The sequence below is a fragment of the Falco cherrug genome, chromosome 6 (assembly GCF_023634085.1).
Source record: "Falco cherrug isolate bFalChe1 chromosome 6, bFalChe1.pri, whole genome shotgun sequence".
In the NCBI taxonomy this organism is placed as follows: domain Eukaryota; kingdom Metazoa; phylum Chordata; class Aves; order Falconiformes; family Falconidae; genus Falco; species Falco cherrug.
In genome coordinates, this window is record NC_073702.1 from 47,612,659 (window position 1) to 47,632,028 (window position 19,370).

The 19,370-nt window shown below is 36.0% G+C and overlaps 1 protein-coding gene across 9 annotated transcripts in view; it reads left to right on the top strand.

Moving 5' to 3' along the window:
- SCAF8 (SR-related CTD associated factor 8) overlaps positions 1-19,370 on the top strand; it is a 167,120-nt gene that overhangs the window by 31,940 nt on the left and 115,810 nt on the right. For 5 of the 9 annotated variants that reach the window (XM_055713807.1, XM_055713806.1, XM_055713805.1 and 2 more), the window contains exons 6-15: positions 1,336-1,466; positions 4,802-4,978; positions 10,992-11,071; positions 11,487-11,604; positions 12,515-12,646; positions 12,801-12,913; positions 13,403-13,596; positions 16,104-16,204; positions 17,891-18,004; positions 18,665-18,821. In XM_055713807.1, the coding sequence (XP_055569782.1) occupies positions 1,336-1,466; positions 4,802-4,978; positions 10,992-11,071; positions 11,487-11,604; positions 12,515-12,646; positions 12,801-12,913; positions 13,403-13,596; positions 16,104-16,204; positions 17,891-18,004; positions 18,665-18,821 (1,317 nt within the window). The other 4 variants (XM_055713808.1, XM_055713812.1, XM_055713813.1 and 1 more) reach the window with 4 other exon arrangements.

Genomic DNA, 19,370 nt, shown 5'->3' on the forward strand with positions numbered 1-19,370 from the left:
AACGTGTTGAAAAATCTCACTGGTTTCCTTTAGACAAATGAAGTGAATTCTGGAAAGAAATACAGCCAGCATCTGAATCAGGGGAAACAGCAAAAACAAGAGGCAGCCTGTTGAGTTTACCCTTCAGCTGTGTTTTATAAATATATTCAGATTGAGCAATAGTGCAGTAAGACCTAGTTTTGCACTCAAAAGTCAAAACAGTGGATCACTGACAGTGTTACAAACACAACACAGCACTTAATACAATCTGTGTTAATTAGTGGTGCTGCAGTTGGGAGACATGAAAAAGAATACATCAGTATCTTTTTGCTATCCATAGGATTGAGCCTGCTGGATAATGTCAGACAGTGCTCCTTTACTTTTGCTGGCCAACAGACAATGATTTAAAGGGGGAAAACACATTGACCATATAAGCTGCAGCCAGTGACATACTTCCCTCTCCCTCACATCTGAAGTATGTGAGCCAGAAATCATGCTGGAGAATCATGTGGGCAAAAAACCTGCTCATGGAGTATGTCCCAAGTTACCAAACACTATCATTATTATACATGCAGACTTGATCATTTTGTGCTCTTAAGCATCTGCCTTATATAGGTTGGTGGTGAGGAACTGGCATTTCAACTTCCTTCACTTTGTGGAGATTTTTTCATTCAAAGTTGGGATGTGTGGGAAATTTTACATATAGAAATGTTTTTTTGGCACATACGGACCTACTTTGTCATGCATCTTCTGCTGATCCCACACTGAAAAGCAGTGACATGGACAAATCCACCTTATTTTTCTTCGGTATCTGTAAATAAGTGGAATTTCCAGCTTGTGGATTGGACTTAGCGCACCTTCTAGCTCAGTATTTTTTCTTTTCATTAGTTTACTTCAAATTGTTGATATTACAGGTCTACTGGAATGCTCTTTGAAATCGTGATGCAAATTGTCTTTTAAAATAGTAATTTAGTAATTTCCATGTAGCATTCATTGGCATATCTCCACTTCAGAGCTAAAAGCAGGAGTATTTGCAGGGATAGAGAATTCTTCTGGATTATAGTATGAAACTAATTATCACATTGCTGTTTTAGTCTCAATGTTCCTCTTGAGAAAAAATTACAAAATGAGCAATCCTCATGAATCCAGCTGCTGCAGGTTGAAATTTTGTGTTAATTCTGTGTGCTCTGTGTGTGTGTGTGTCAGAAAAATGGTTTCAACTGATGTTAATACAGTGCTTTCTCAATATTTAGTAACAGCAGGTTTTGTTTTGTTTTGGGATTTTTCTTTTCTCTAGCACTATTTCTAAGTCTGTATGTTACAATACTTTGATGTATTGGGTTTTCTTTTCTTTAGGAACCCCTGTGACTCCAGTTACTCCAGCCAATGTGGTGCAGAGTTTACCTGATCCTTGGGTATCTCAGATTGCTAATACAGATACCCTTGCTGCTGTTGCACAGATTTTACAAAGTCCTCAAGGCCAACAGGTAAATATTTTGTAGACAGTTACACTGTTTGATACTTTTGTCTTTAAGGTACACTTAAGGAATACTGCTTTTGTGAATATCTCTTAGTTTTGTGTCCGGTATCCATGCTAACTATCCCATGATGTGGTTCATCACAAGTAAGTTCCAGGTAAACTAAAACTTCCTGTTACTTTTTATAACCAACCTTGTTTGTTCCTTGAAGGTATCACAGAATGTGACTTCAGATAAGATGGTCTGTAATACATACTTTTCTTTTCTATGTAGTATTGCAAATGACTAAATCAAGAGCAGCATTAAGGTTTCATGGATACAGGTGTACAATAGAATGCCCGTTTAAGCATATTTCTCTGCTGGATTCCCCAAGGATCTAAACATTGTACAGAATTACATAATGGGAATGTATCCATTCTGGAAGTGCATTGTGTGTGTTGATGCTTTTCTTTATCTTTTCATCAGCTAAATACAGTTTTTATTTTGCAGCATTCAAAGACAAGGTCTTAGAAGTGTATTCCCCAGTTTCTACATGCTCAATCTCAAATAAGTGGTTTGATGTGCAGTGTGCATTAAACTGCTTGTCCTCTTAACCCACAGCCACATAAGTTGAGTGCACACAATCAGCTTTCTGTAAAAATGTGGATGATAGTTTTTCAGCTTATGGGAGAACTGTGGCACCAGCATAATTTTGACATTGTGATTTTTATTTGAACTGAGGAATGTCGTGTTTTACCTGCTGGGGTACTAAACAAAAATCCCATGGATATGGATGAGCAGTCGTCACCAGTGAACTGTTACGAAATGCTGATGCTGACAATAACAATGACTTTACTTAGTGAGATTGTTTTACAGTGTTCAGCTAAGCAGAGTTGTCTGTAATTGCTCATAATTCAAGCGGATGGAGTATCTTCATCTGATTACACTGCAAGAAATCGATAGGTCATTGAAAAGCAGAGCAAAATAAGTTTGTGGGATACTTGTGGAATGTCAAGGAAAGATAAGGTAGTGGAATAACTCTTAAACGAGGAAAAGATGTGAAGTGAGAATGGGAAATATGTGGGAAGTCAGTAAGGTAATTTTAAAGACTATTACCTAGAAAGTATTCTGGAGGAAAAAGGAACAACGGATGAAACAAAAGAAAAAGGTTATGAAGATGAGAAGGGCATTGGAGTTTTAAAGACAGCAGATCACAAGGAAATATTCAGATATTTAGCTTCAAAATGGTAAAATGAGGAAGAGAACAGATTTCTGGGAGATGGAAAAGATGGTCTTGAGCAGAAGTGTGGAGACAGACTGGGTACACAATAAATATGTACATGTAGACCTCTGGGATCAGTAGATGAACTGCAACATTCTCTTCCATCCTGTCCATCTCTTTTCTTCCTATTCTCCAAAATCCTTGATTTCATCTTAAGATTGTGTTTAATGGGTGTAAATGCATGCAGGTAAACTTGAATGTCTAGACATAGGAGAGGGCAGAGTAAGAAAGATGTGACCAACAAGAATGTGAAAACAGCTAGATTGGTGACCACCCAGGATTTTGCCACTCTAGGGCTTCTACCTCTGCCCCTTCAGTTTGATTCCTTCCTACTTAGAGCTATGCACAAGGTGGACCAGCTGTATTTGCTCATATTCTAAGGATCCTGCCAAGAAGAGGGCGGGGGGAGCTCTTCAGCTTTGCCTGTTGCAATAGTCGGTGAAAACTCTTGCTGAGGTAGAACAACTGAAGCTTTTTCAGAGACTCTGCTGTATAAGGACTCTGTATAACTGTTCTTAAAGAATAGGAAGAGTTGTTTCACATCATCAGAAGGTAACTCTAAAACAACCTTGAAAAAGGATCATACATTTTCAATGCATTGTGCAAAAGATGATCAAACTAATCAGCTTATGCAGGGTTTCTAATGAGCCCTTACAAGAAGGGAGGGATTGAACTCTTGTTCAGTGGTGAAGCCCGGGAGGAGGTGGAATATGAATGTAAACTACTCAGGGAACTTACGTCAGCATAGTTTGAACTACCTGGGTTTGCTCAACTTTTTTTCTAGAAATACCCAAATGTAAGACTCCAGGGGTATACCTCATGGAAGACAAAGGACCGTTTCCTGTAATTCCATGGTACTTTGAGGGCTTCTTTCCGTAGGAATAGTATTTTTTCCTTGTGATAAGGTAAATCTGTATAATTATATGGGAGCATCTGTATTCAACAGGTGACTAGATCTGCACAGGAAAAAGCCTTTTATTTTGTCATTGGGACAGCTCCTTCTAAAAAAATTATATATAACTAGGAAGTTGGAGTAAGGAACAAAAGATACACCAGGCAATTGGATTGTACATTTATTCTAAAAAAAACCCTATGGAAGAATTATATTTCTAATTTCCTCCTCTAGATTTGAAGAAGGGTGATCTGTTTTACTCTGATGAAACATTTTAGGTCCATTCATCACACTTTTGGAAGTTAATACCTAGTAATCGTTCTGGTATAATCCTAGACCTCTCCTGGGTTGCAGGTGGAGTTGTTTAAACAAACCAACCACCCCACACCCAAAACTTTTTTAAAATAATATTTGAAACGCCCAACAATATTTTTAAATAATATTTTTTAACATCCGTCTTTTGGCATTACCTATTCTTTGTTGAATCAGAACTAGAGCTGCTGCTTCTGATTCAACACTGCATCTAGGCAATTTTTATCATAAGACAGTGCTGTACGGAGCCCAGTCTGTGCCATTGCAGGAAGTCGAATTACATTCGCAGTTCCTGGTTAATTAGTTTTTTATGTTTTGTTAAATAGCAAGGGATTTGCATTCTGTCGGAGCAAACATGAGTTTCAGGAGGAGGTTTTCCTTGTGACTAATGCAGAGACACTAGTGCAAGCTCTTCATACAGGCACGTTGCATCATCTTAAAGTGGAGCTTGCAACAGTGCAGATATTTTCTCTACACAAATGTTGTTAAAGCATACATATTTTCCTAATATAGATGGGCCCTTAGGAAGCTAACAGATTTTTTTCAGGTCAGAAGGAATCAAACTGGAGAAACAGAAGAGGGGGAACCCTAGAAAGCAGGAAATCCTGAGTGGTGACTGGTCATCATGCAACTTGTCAGAGCAAGTTAGGAGGAAGAAGCATCTGCATGTCTTATCAGCCACAGAAAACAAATTAGCCAGTAAGTGGGAAACAAAATTTGCCATAAAAGAAAACAAATTAAGATGAAATAATAGCCATAGGTTAGATGATACTGCATTCCTGAGGATTTTTTTTCCTAACTGCAAGGGGAAAAGACTAGTTTGGTTTTTGCCTTTTAAAATTTTTTTCTTCTTTAATGCATTTATCTTTTCTCTTCCAGCTTCAGCAGTTGATACAGACACTGCAGATACAGCAACAGAAACCTCAGCCTTCGCTACTTCAAGCCCTGGATGCTGGTCTTGTCGTTCAGTTACAGGCCCTCACAGCACAACTTACAGCTGCAGCTGCTGCTGCTAACACACTTAATCCACTGGAACAGAGTGTCTCTTTTAACAAGGTAGAGGTAGAATAATAGAAGTTTGAAGAAATATTTATTGTTAAAATATGTGTAAGTGAAAGAATCTTCTTTCGGATTTTTAACTTTAGAAACTTTAAAAATACTTGAATATAGTATAAAGTGCTCTATCTTGAAAATTTAAAAATGTCTAGAGAGTAGTATAAATTGAAATAGTAGTTCTGTATGAGTTTAGGGCTAAATGGCATTTTATAGACTATCTTGAGTTGGAAGGAACCCATAAGGGCCATCAAGTGTGAAGATGAATTTGATTTAGCAAAGTTAAGTTATTGTTACTATATTTTTTCACCCTTTGTAACACATCAGTGACAATTGAGCATGTCTTGTATTTTCCCTTCCTGTGTTCCTGATCCAAGGTAGGAAATGATCCCTTAAAAGGTAATGAAAGGGACACTTGCAGAAATTTATATATGTTGTTTTCCCAGAAGAGTAAAATGTGATTGGACTTGAAATTTCTTTAAATTATTGATACTAAGAAAAGGTCTTTAGCCACAAAATGGTAGTAAATGAAGAAATAAGTTTGACTGTAGTCAAAACTAGTCATGTGACACTTTCTAAGGGATGCCAAAGTGTAAAAAACAAACCCTGTAAGTGAAGAAACTGTGTGTTCTGCAACATATATGCCTATCTTAAAAAACCAAACAACAAACAAACAAAAAAGAGCCCCACCCCAAAACAATAGCAGCCCAGAATACAGGAATTTAAGAAGGCTGATATAGTTGAATGCCAGGTAGCAATAACCATGCTGGCAATTACAGTAGTAGTATAGTATCAGGAGCATAAAAAAGGAAGAACTTCTACTCAAAGATTAAAACATAAGTATTGTTTTATTATCTTTGCAAGAAACAGCTTGTGAGTAGATAATCTCTGTAGGAATTGTCCTGGAGTGAATAAATATTAAGGAAGTCAGAGAAGCAAAAACCATAATTATATTTTTTTTCCCGTAACCCTGATAATCTCTTTTTCAGGCAGTTGGCTGCTCAAACTCAGCACTTGTCCTAAAACATTGGAACTTGACAATTTATCTTACGTTTCTAGAATTGAGCTAAACTCAAATCTCTGAAATAATAAAGAGTTGTCATTACTAATGAAAGTAATGCAGCTGTAAAGGTCAGGAAAAGAATGGCCTGTACTCAATGCTGTATCACAGCTGTAACCATCAACTTGAGTAGGGTATAATCACAGGGAACGAATGCATCAATTAATAGGGACTGCCTTAATATTTAGATACAAAACATAATTAAGAATACAGCATTCTGTTGTGGTTTATTCTGCAGACTTCAATTCCAGCACTTGTATGGATAGTTGTACTTGTGGGTATGGCTGTCTTGAATGTTGGTCAACTTAACTGGAGCAAATTGAAGGAACTGGCATTCTGATGAGATGTTTGTATATCTTGAGTGAGTTCAGCCTGAAGCTGTTTAGTTAGTTTATGCCAATAATAGCATGCTGCAGTCTTGTGAAAGTTGTCAGCAGAGTCAATGTACGTGATGAGATTTTGAAGGTAAGTGTTGTGGAAGGAATTCTTGTGGTAATGTGATAATTTACAATTTTTCACTAGGTATAAAGTGTTGAGTAGTTCTTGTACGCTGTGGAAGAGTTGTGTTTATAGTACGTGATCTGTACATCAGTTCTGCATTATACAAGTAGTGTTCGATTATAATACACCTCAAATTCCTTATTCAGTGTTCTACTTCATCTCTATGAATGAACTAATAATGTATGTATTGTTAGTCCGTTGAAGCTTTTACTCAAAGGTTATTTAGGCTGCTTTGCAGAAATAGCATGTCGTTTTAAAATTTCCTGGTGTTTTTTTTTTTTTAAATATAACATTGGTGCTACCATACCTATTGTGTCCTTTTCCCAAGGTTTGAGGATTTCTCAATCTAGCTATTATAGAAAAGTGCATATTAATATATATGTATTAATGGGCAATCTTACTTTTGCAATGATAAGTTTTGGGAATAATAATTTTTCTTTAATGGTGTCTCAGCACTAGTATCATCTGCCACCCGAGTCCCACTTCTCAATAGCTGAAGACCGTGAGTCATAATGATAGAATTTTATTATTAGAGTCTACTTCCATTTAATTATATAATTAATTGTATAATTTTTCTCACTAGACATGGCAGCCTTAATAAAGCAAGTGTTACAAAGGCGTTATTTACTTCTATAGGAAGCATCTGCATTGGTGTTCTAGTTTCAGTCAGGAGCAAGCTTTTGAGGTTAAACTTCTGATGGTTTGTGTACCACACGTCATTTCACATTGCAGAGCAATCTTGAAGGCATAAAGTAGATTCATTTAGATTAAGCAAAAGCAAAAGGTATGCTGCAGCTGCTAGCGAGTACTCAGTGCAGGGCCTGGCTTGAGCTGCTTCAAATTAACTAGTAACAAAGTCCAAATAGCATTGCCAAATAAAATAAAAACTACAAACCAGATTCTTTTTAAGAGAAAAAGTTTTGGGAACGCTTTGCTTCCTGACAGCAAATCTAGATCTTTTTTAGTGATCTTCCAGGATACTCTGAAGTTCTTGAGTTGTGTGCATTTTAGAGAGCTCGCAGTAATTTTATATTTAACACAAAATGCTTCAACTACAGATGACGGTACTGTTAGAGATACAAGTATCAAACCCCAAGGTGTCAGAACAGTACAATGAACAGTAACACTAGACTGTTAACACTTTTCGAGTACCAGACATACAGTTGCTTAATCTCTGGGGTTCTAGTCTCTATAAGAAAATAAGTTGTTCACAAGTATACTTATATCAACAGAGCTGAGCCAGCAGAGTGCCCTGGCAACTAAGAGGGCCAACAGCATCTCAGCTGTGTGACCAGGAGTATAGCCAGGTGATTGATGGAAATGATCGTTCCATCTAGACATCCCTCTACTCTAGACTGCATCTGGAGTATCACATCCAGTTTTGCCACCCCTGCCCCTGTGCAGGAAAGACGTTGACAGACTGGAGTGAGTTTAGTGGAGGACCACCGAAATGGTCATGGCTGGAGCATTTGCCCTCTAAAGGAGCACAGCTGGTTCAGCCTGGGGCAAAGGCCCCCTGGCACCTACAGGAAGGTTGGCAAGAAGATGAAGCCAGGTTTTTCACAGCACAGCATAGCAGCAGGACTATAGACAAGAGACAGAAACCGAAACAAAAGGTTTTGGGGTGGGTATAAGGAAAACCTTTTTTCCCATGAGGACAGTCATGGTTTGCTTGGAAATAGATTGCTTGGAAAGATTATGTAGTCTCAGTTGTTGGAAGCTAAGATGTTTCCAAGACTCAGCTGGGTCAAGCCCAGAGTAACCTAATCTGAGCGCACAGATAAGTTTACTTTGAGCAGAAAGCTGGACTGAGACCTACTGAGGTCCCTTTCAACCTGGACTGCCCTGTGATCCTAAGATTTATGAAGAATGGGCAGAACGGGTACTGGCATCTGGTGGACATTGACGAAGCATTTTTACCATCCTGAACATGTTAAAAAACCTGCAGCAGCAAAATTAGAGAATCTAGCAATTCCTGAAGGCAATAATTAGAAATATTGAGTAGTTTCTGTAGAAGATACTGAACAGACCTATAGCAGAGTTCAGAGAATGGAGGATGGGGCCATGGTGTGGGTATAGAAATACTTACATGCTTGTAGGCACTGTCCAAAAGGCAAAAGTTGTGAGTTGGCAGACATAAAAAAAGACAGTTTTTATGATAAATAAACAGTAAGCATCATGCTCTAAAGAAAACTGCTTGGTTCTCATTCATTGATATAATAGTGGTAAGTTGGATAACATAAATAGTGCAGGCAGATATTTCTGGTGAATACATAAGTGTCCATCTTCTTTAAAAAAATCCCTATTTTTAATAAATTTGGCAGTTCTTCCAGTCCTTTGTTTTCAAGCTCTTCAGTCTCTCTAGTATCTTGTGGAAGTAAGTTGCACAAATTAATATGCATTACATGAAAAAGTCCTTCCATTCGTCAACATCAAATGTGTGTATTTCGTGATCTTGCTACATGACCATATATATCCTTGTGTTCTGGTAGAGATTTATTTTTTTATCAACGCTTCCTTTATGTTTATGTACTACTCCTTTTAATTACGAAAGAGAATATGCGAATACGCTGATCCTTAAGAATAATTTTGTTTCCTTTGGAATAAAAAGCTTTTTTTCATGTCTTTAATCATTCCTTTGTTGCTTTTTCTGAACTTGTTCTCTTTTTAGATAAAGTGACAGGTGTAGCATTCACGGAAAGTTCTTTTTGTGTGTGTGTGTGTGTGGTGGGTTAACCTAGCTATCCTCATAGTTCTTTTAATTTCTATTGCTTTATTGTAGACAGTATTATGTTACAGTTTATTTAAAAATCATGATCTTTCAGTTAAGATTTTTCCTTTTATCTGCTATGTTGTTTAAAACAAATTTAAACAAAAATCACACTGCACATTTGACTACCTTGGTTGAAAGTTCTTTTGATATTCTCTGGCCCCAGTTTAAGTAATCTTTTTGCATATGATAAATTGTTGACTACTTCCCATTTGTTCCTTTTCTCAGACAATTAAACATATTCTTTTATCTTCCTTTCTAGTTGGTCATGATGGAAGATACATGATGATTAATAGTATTTTACAATGAGACTGGTTGTTTTTCTAAAATACATGTTTTATTCAGAGCAGCAGAATTTTGCAGATACTTACTTGAAAATATTCTACCAATATGAAAAAAATATAAAAAGAAGGTGGCCACCTTGTTTTAAATGGCTTGGATATATATGATGAAAGTTATTCTGGATTTTAGCATCCCATCTCACTTAAGTTTGATGGTCTGTATTTCTGTTATGTTTTCTCAGAGATAGATTCAGTCCTGCTTTCATGTATATTTGGTTATTTCATTGGGAAAATAATTCTAAAAATTCATGATTGATCAGTCTCTTAGTTACTTATGCTTTGTTCTTGCTGGACTCCAGTAATTGAGAGTAAGTAGAACATTCTGAGAAAGAAAATGGGCCACCAAAGACATTATTGCCTTGGTATTTTGAAGTGACTGTCCCGTGTTCTCATCCTCTTGGTTTTTTCTTCTGAGATCAGGGTTTGAGAAGAAGTTATGGCAGTTTTCAGTACAGCATTAAGTCTACTTTTTCAGAAAAAATCAAAGGTATAAATATGCATGGACACGGGTTTGATAGCACTGCTCTATCAATTAATAGTTACTCAGTGACTAATAACGTTTGTTCTGTTTCTTCATGCTTGTTCTTTGTTTTGTTTTCAAGAAAGTAAAATGCTACTGAAATGCTTCTGGGCTGTTTAAAAATTAATAAAGAAAACAAACTTTTTTTGGTTCAGCAGAACTACAGCATAGACATTCTTACAGTTAAAACAAGAAGTTTATCCAAGTTTTTCTTTTTCCCTGTCAGATACCTTTCTTTTTATCCACCTAGAGGCTTATTCCTCTTACATGATAACTGCTAGCTTTGATTATTTTTTTTTTGCAGACTGTGTGAGAAGTTGTTTTGAAGGAGCAGTGTATTTGAAGGAATTCATGTTGTCTAAATGGCATGTGTGTGTGAAAATACAGCAATTCTTTGTGAAGTAAGAAAGCTGTAGGCCTTCTCTTGATATGAGCAGAGCAGTTTGCCAAATGATTGAATAGTTGGCCTCTTCGTAGTAATTTCTCCTAATTAAAGGAACTATTACCTAAAATTAATCTTTATTTAAGCCTTACTCCAAACTAACTGTTATTTATTATGGAAAAAACATGTGGTTGTACTTGTAACAGCAGCCAGAGCTCAAGAAAGCCATGAACAAAATTCAGCATTTGATGCATTCAGTGTTGCATTAGCTGTATGCAATGTTGCAATAGTGGTATGACATTTAATTTTCTATTCAGGTTAATTGCCAAAATTATTATTTTTTTTTTTAAGTTGAGAAGTAAGAGCCTTTTTCTTTTGAGAAGTAAATACATAGAGAGACGTATAAGGAGTACTCAGTAATGCTTATTTTGCTTTCTCCTAGAAGCTGATGGACAGGTTTGACTTTGGGGAAGAATCTGAACAAAATGAAGAGCCTAAAAAGGAAACTCCCACTTCCCAACTGTAAGATCAAGTTATGTTTCTATGGAAAATGCTAACATTTGCCTGACATTAGTTGAATATTAGGATTAAATAGTAAGAAAAATGTTGTTTCTTTCAGAGCATATTAAAATAGTAGGAAGAGAAAAGACACTTTACAAAATTACTGAAACATACATATTTTAAAAATATTTAATATAAGTCTGTGTGCCAAAAGTTTTGTTGACTTGATCTTGAGGTTAGCACATTCTTTGGTTTGTTAGTTATATTGATAGCATTAATGCGATAATGATAACAGAAGGTCAAACTAGCTACAATTGTCTTCATTATTTTACATTGTTTATTTAAACTTGAAGTGGTTGTGAAGACCCGTTTACCAACTGTTTAAACCAAGAGGAAAAACTGTTACATTTTTCTAATTTAAATAATTTCATTTTAGACCTTTAGTGCCAGAATCTGTGAACAACTCACTTTTTCACCAACTAGCTGAACAGCTACAGCAACAAAATTTAGAACATCTCAGACAACAGCTTCTTGAGCAGCAGCAGCCTCCAAAAGTAAGAACTCCATCTTGTGGCTGTCATAATAATTGTGTTCTCCACTGATAAAAAAATCATACTCCAGGACAAAAAATTGTCTTGTTACTGACAGTTCTCTTACAATGAAGGTCTTTGTCATTAACTGATCATCTAACAGAAGTTTTCAGAGTAAATGGGGTAAGTGGAAGAAGTACTTAAAGCAGGAAAAAAACCAACCCACTAATGTGCGGGGTTTATGTTTTGCTTCTCTTAGGAAGGAGTAACCTTTAGCTGAGTTACAGACTGACTGTGCTTTGGTTGTTCCGCTCTTTAAATGGGGGAAAAAGTTTTTTCCTAGCTGTCAGAAAGGTGGTGAGCACTGAAGTGATTATGCTCCTGTGTGGAAAGCGAGCAGTGTGCAAGCTGCTGCTGCAGAACCATCAAGAGGACAGAATAGAGATTGCAGATAATTTTAACTTCCCCTACCAGGCTTTAATTCTTGGCTAATAAATGTCTGATTCTGTTGAAGAATCTGAGCTAAAGAATAGTGTCACATATTTCTTGAGAAATTATTAATTCATAACTGATGCTTGAGACAACCCAAGGTTCCTTCTTAACTGTGTGAATTGGATCCTCTCAGCCAGCCAAACTGAGCAACAAAGTGTACTCTGTTTTTTTTTTTGAATTAGCAAATATATAGTCATTTTTGTATAGTCAGGAATATTAACTATTTCAAAGGTTTTGCATTTAAGGATGATACAAAAAATGGAATAAAATGGATTCAGCTTTCAAACTAATGGGAAGTGGGAAAATAAGAGAAACCTGATAAATAGTTTTTCAGATATATTTGAAATATATTTTAAGATACATAGTTGTTTCATGTACTGTTACATTTTGAGACAGTAAGCATTTTGAATTGAGGCTTTTTATGGTATTATTTGTTATTTAGGCAAGCCCTGAGGAGAATCAAGAAGGAAATTTTGGTTCAGAGCACTCTGCATCACCATCACAAGGGAGTAGTCAACAGCAGTTTTTAGAAGTGGAAACAAATGTGGATGATTCAATGGATATTCAACAACAGGTGAAACTCTTAAATGTGATTGCAGAAGTTGAAAGGAAAACATGTATTAGGATAATCTCAAAATGAGTAATATGGTTATACGCTTTCGTCTAGTTTATGTATTTGTGAGTATACTTACTAAATGTTATTGAACATCTATTATGTCTGATCTCAGGACATGGATATAGATGAAGGACAGGATGTTCCTGAAGAAGAGATTTTTGAACAAGAAGAAAAAAAATCAGCTGTTCGCTCAAGATCAAGAACTCGTTCAAGATCTCGTTCAAGGTTTCATAATTAACTTGTATTAAGTAATTGAAGATTTTCTGAAACAAAGTTGTAATTTGTGATTATCATTCTCAGTTTTGTATTTTCCAGAATTTTCATGAGCAGTTTTTGACAATGAAAAAAAGTGTTCATGTAACATTTGTGTGTGAGATGCAGACTTGCTGTATGACAGTTCATTTTGCATATCTATAATTTACTTCAGAGTTTTTTAATACTTGTTCAGGTAACAAAAATAACCATCTGGACACGTTTTCTGTGCCAGAAAAATAGATAGTGTTACAGAACATTCAAAATGTGTTTTATTTTGTTTTAAACTCAAGGTGTATGTTCTGTTCCTCACACTAATGGCATGAAGTTTATCTCCTTAAGCAGTCTGAGTGAAGGTAACAGAAGTGTCTGTATCATGCTTAAAGTTTGTAGTTAAAAGACAACTAAATCAGATTTATTTTTTTTTTTAACTCAGCATACTGAAATTAAGTATTTTTGTAGGTCTCCAAGAAAACGAAGGTCTAGATCACGGTCTGGTTCTCGTAAGCGTAAACACAGAAAACGTTCACGCTCGAGATCAAGAGAAAGGAAGAGAAAGTCATCTCGGTCATATTCTAGTGAAAGAAGGGCTAGGGAAAGGGAAAAAGAACGTCAGAAAAAAGGATTGCCTCCTATACGCTCAAAAACACTAAGTGGTAAGTGGCAGCTGCTTACTGTTTTAATACTGTAGTGTAAAAGGAAAAAAGGCTTTGTTTTTCGTTGAAAGAACAAGATTTAGCTTGGATACTGTTACAAAACAGTAACTATATTCTTTTCTATATTTCATTTCTGATGTTTTTTACAACTTAGGTACATAATTTTATCTTGGAGGAAAGCAAGTATCATACTGTTCTACTGATGATTTTACTCATACTGTCGCACCAGTGATTTTACTTCTGAACAGAGAATAGCAGGGGCTGTCCTTAAGTTACAACCTGCTTTCTATTTATATTATCTGCACACTGTCTTCTGTGGGGCATCTGAAGATAAGCGCTTGATCTGAAAATCAGTACACTGACAAGACACTTAAGTATGTGGTACACACTTTGGAGACTTGGAGTATCTCAGAGGCCAGTTTTGTTAAACCTGTAGAGTGCTTTTTAAATAGCTCTTCGCAGGAACGTAGAGCAAAATCAGGTGGAATGCGCTGCCATAAGACAGCCTATAATGGTTGTATTGTAAGAAGGTATCCAGAAACCAAGTGAACTTCAGCTTCTGCACGGTGCTGCTGTGTGCTGCTGTCATTTCTACAGAGAATTTACTTACTAAAAAGGAGGAAGGTAGTAGGGAGAAGGAGAATGTTCTCCACACAGTCGCTTTAAATCAGAGGGAATGTATTTTGAGATAAGCACTGGGAGCAGTGAAACTGGGTGTAGTCATCTGCTACTGTATCGGTATATCCCATTGCTGCTTTTAGGAGGATCTTGGGATGCATAATTGTACTTATTTTATTTTTGTAACAAACTTCTGTTCCAGAATTTAACTTTGTTTAGATACACACAGTTTCTGATGTAGTTTTGTGTTTGTGTCTTAAACTATATTATCTATCTGACAAGCAGTTCAAAATTCATTTCTGCAAAGGAAAGAGCTTTCAGTTCTCTTCACATTAATATTTTACATCATTCCAAGGTGGTTTCAAACTCAGGACTGTACTACAGTTTAGGTGTGTATATTTTTTTAATTCTCTGGCTTTTCACGTGGAAAGCAGCAGATCAGTTTTATGGTGTAGATTTCTCCCAGCAGTCTGCAAAGCAGGGAGGTATAATCAGTATAGTTGGGAGCTGGGAGGCAAGGATGTTAAGAAATCTGATGAACAGCAGCAGGAGTTGAGGTCCTATGAAATGACTTGGCTCATGGAAAGAAGATGTTAAGAAGGCTAAGTGAAGTGTGGAAACTTTGTTGGGGGATAAATAAATAAACAGGTAATTCACCCTACAGGCTTTCTACGTCATGAAATTTGTTCAGTGACAGCAACTGTTACCACTTGCTGAGGTCTGAAGAGTCATTTCATAAAGCTTAACACAATGAGGAAAAAAGGGCCATCTACAAGCATGTAAGGAACAAGTTTTTGTCCAAGAGAAAACTTACGGCTAGTCTTTTTCAGTACTGCTGAGTACTGCTGTAACTGAAAATGGCAGTTGAGAGAGGAATGCACAGCACTGGTTTCCAGTTTGATGCACCAAGATTATTAGTACAGGGAGGATGCGTGATGTATCAAGAGGATGATCGAGAAAGAATGTTTCCTTCGTTCAGGTTAGTGCAAGCCCAAGAGATCCAGGTTGTCTGGTTTTGTTCTACCTTAGGTCCTTTAAGATCCTGGGTGAGTTATTCAGGGTAGTAAGGTATTTGAGGAAAACCACCAATATTGGTCTAATCTCTTGCTGGTTTAGATTACACTGTGTTAGGTGGAAATAACTGCTGTGAGTTTGTCAGAATTTGCACACATAGATTGGGTAATATCTAGGAGACGAGTTGGAGAAGGAAGTTTTAGCTCACATGTCAGTGAGTGTGTTTGGCAAGGGGGGTGGAGGTAGGCATTTGGGAGATCAATTGTAGGGATCTGGGCTTGTGAAATTGGCAAGTCAGGAGTATCATGGACATCCTCAATTCAATTGTGAGCCTCAGCCAGCTTCGTCTTTCTGGGATGTTCCCCAAGGTGAAGTAAAAGTATAGTTTCCATTTCTTTCAGGTGAAAATGCAGTGCATAATACTGCAGTTAAGTTCCTTCTGTAATACATTCTAGCCAGTTAGAACTTAATCTTACTTTGTTAAAATTGACTTTAAATCCTAGAGCTGTGTTTTTTATGGAATGTGGAATAGAAATTATTTTTTTTTCCTCCCCGAGTAATTTCTACTGTGGTTTCCTGTAGCTAATAATTTAGATAATTTTTTATTTTTTCATTTCTTTTAAAACAACTATTGTTTAAAAGCAAACAAAACAAGAAGAATGAACACTTGTACTGAATGTCTGTTCGGTATCTTTTAACCCTTTAACATTTTTGTCAATGTACTTGATCTCTATAAAGTAAGTAATAGACTTACTATTTTTGCTTTTTGATCAGTGATTTCTGTGTAGTTGTAAAACCTTTTATATCCGTGCTATAGAATATTTTATAAGCTAACAGTCTAGTATTTTGTTTGACATTGCTGTATTTCTTGACAGTTTGCAGTACTACTCTTTGGGTAGGTCAAGTAGACAAGAAGGCTACACAGCAAGATTTAACTAATTTGTTTGAAGAATTTGGACAAATAGAGTCAATTAATGTAAGTAAGAATGTTACCATACATTTTCAGGGATTACAGACTAGCAACTTAAACACGCTTATGCCACTGAATTCCTTTGTATTTAGGAGACTGTTTTGTTTTATCACCGTTTAAAACCTGTGGCTGTGGTATTTGCTCGTTGGTTTTGATGTCCTGTCTTTTGAAGCACTACAGGCAGTACACTTCATGGTAAAATGGCTTTTCCCAAGTACTAACCATTGACACAGTTTTTTAAACCAAGGTCTTAACAAATGAAGTTACGTCTTTTATCTTTTTGTGATATGGCATGGGGAAAGTATCTTTTTTCCTTGGACTTTTGGACACTAACTGATGTGTATCCACATTGTTCTTGGTTACATTCCATACAGAGGGTTTCTTAAATTAAATCAGTGTGGACAAAACATTTAGAAGAGAAGAAATTGTACTGTAAACAAGTGTTTATTCTAAAATGTGGCAATTAAAGATATGTTTATCATTTAGAGATACATTTCTTATGATTTGGAGTAATTTAGATTTAGTTGTTTAGAGTCATACTTCAGTGTGGCCTATGATGTAACTTCAAGAGAAAGTATTTTTCTTCTAAAGTAACATACCAACCTGAGAGAAATTTGGATTTTTGTCTCTTGCTCCAGCAGTTTTGAAGTGCTTCTCATGCAATTTCATTCATTTCAGATAATATTTTTACTCTTTTTTTATCATGTTAATAAATTCAAGTATATAATTAATAAGGAATAGTTTTTGTGTCGTTACAGAATCTTATAAAAAGCTTCCCAAGTCAGGCCCCCCACCCCCCCCATCGCCTGTTATTTAAGACTTTTTTTGATTTGCAGGGACTAGCAATTAAGAAAGCCCAAAGGAAAGTAATCTAACAACCATGATATCCCAGTACCTCTTACGTTTCAGAGGCAAACCATTTGTAAATAGTTAATCCTATGCATTCCACAAAACTTAAAGTACCTAGGGTAACATTGTTGTGTATCTTAAATATATTTTTCTAAGAACTGCGTTAAAATCTGTCATCTTAAGTATTTTGGTTTGTTGTATTACTTTGTGGTCCCAAACAACATAAAAGCACACCTATATTTGTGACTAAAACTAAAATAAGAGTTTGTCATACATGATTTGCAGACTTTCAAAGGTTACATGCCACATCATACTTTTCCTTCCTAAATAAAACATCAAAGCTAGTGGAAATTACACTTTGGGAATGAGGACTCTACCCTTCAAAAATGCAAGATACTTATAATTAATAAGTTTGTGCCTTTGTGAAAGGCTGTTGCTCAACTTGCAGTGAATTGGGATCTTAAGAAGAGGTAGCAGCCTCTGCTTTTCTGAAGTTGTCATAGTATAGCTCCCGGTTCTTGCCTGCTCAATGTTGTTCAAATCTTTCATGTAACTTTTAGCACCCATTCTTTAGCTTCCGGCTGCTTCTTGAAAATGTTGTAACTGAAGTACCCTGCCAATATCACTCTTAAGTTTTGCTAATGCTCAAAATTTTTAATATTGTTGATTAAAGTAATCATTGTTTACGGTGTAAACCTTTCCATTTTTAATATTGTTAATTAAGGTAATGATTGTTCACGGTGTAAACCTTTCCTTTTTTAGTATTGGTATTCACTTAGTGTAGTTACATAATCTGAGGTAATGGTTTTCTTACTTTCTAATACTATTTGTTTTTATCCATAGATGATTCCTCCAAGAGGTTGTGCTTATGTCTGTATGGTTCATCGACAAGATGCGTATCGTGCTCTTCAGAAACTTAGTTCTGGGTCCTATAAAATTGGATCTAAAATTATTAAGGTAAATTGGTTTTAATCTAAGGATGCTGTCCATTCCAAATACAGTACAATTTTAGTATGATGATTTGTCATTTAGCAACGGTTCATTCAAACGTACAATATGGCAAGAAGAGTGAAGCGGTAAGGTGTGAATTTTCTTTCCTCTCCATGTAAAATGCAGCTTTTACCAGGCGATATGTAGGATAGTAAAATGAAATTAATTACTTGATACTTAAGAAATACATGGAGAACATTTTATGTATGTGCTGGGGATAAGAGTACAAGACTGTAAACGACCTCCTGGACCTGACTGTGTGGATCACTTAATATTAAATTTGACAGTATTCTTACAGACTTAAGTATAAGATTAAATGCTGTGGGGTTTTCTGCTTTCTTTGATTGATGAGACCTTGAAATAGTGTATTTTTAATTTCCGCATATATATGTTAGGATTAATGTAGAAGATTCAAGCTTTTTGATGTAGTTAACCTTCCACATATCTGTTGCACAGGTCAAGTAAACTTCCTACAGGTTCATTTGAAATTAAAACCTTGTTAAAATTCTAATAAAGAGACTCTGAAGATTGATCTGCAACGACAGAAACATGAAGGAAATGATCTGAAATACTCTGTTGGGAGGTTATATGATTTAGCTGGATTATCTGGTTGGGTTTTATTTTCAGATTGCCTGGGCTTTGAATAAAGGTGTGAAAACAGAATACAAGCAATTCTGGGATGTGGATCTGGGAGTTTCATATATTCCTTGGGAGAAAGTAAAATTGGACGATTTGGAAGGCTTTGCTGAAGGTGGCATGATTGACCAAGAAACAGTAAATACAGGTATGGACATTAACATGATTCTGATAGTTAGAAAATATGTTTATTTTGGTAATTGCAAATCCTCAGAAAGTTTATTGTTTGGATAATAAATGCCCTTTTAAATGTAACATAAATTTTACTGGCTGCTTGTTTACAATATAAATGACATGGTAAAAATGAAATTAGAATATCTTTGTAGATGAGTAATTAGTTGATTGTCATGCCAATGAGGAATTAGTGACAAAGGGGAATGAATTTAAGCAAGCTAATAAAGGATAGCTTTTTTTAAAAGTTATGAATTTTCTGTGCACTCGTTTCCAAGTATATAGAATATTGATTTGTATAGATGTTATGATCTGCTTGTGATTGCGAAAAGTCTTATATTCAGGTATAAGACTAAAGTTAGAGTTGGAACTTGTCCAAATAGGCACAGCTTATCTGAACCTTAAGGTATTTCCTCTATGAAGTCAAAGAGACAGGAAAGCAAGTTATGTTAGACCTTATTGTGAGACCCAATTGAGAGGTTCGTTGTATTTGTAAGAGACTGAGCACTGTGTGTTCTTGAGATAG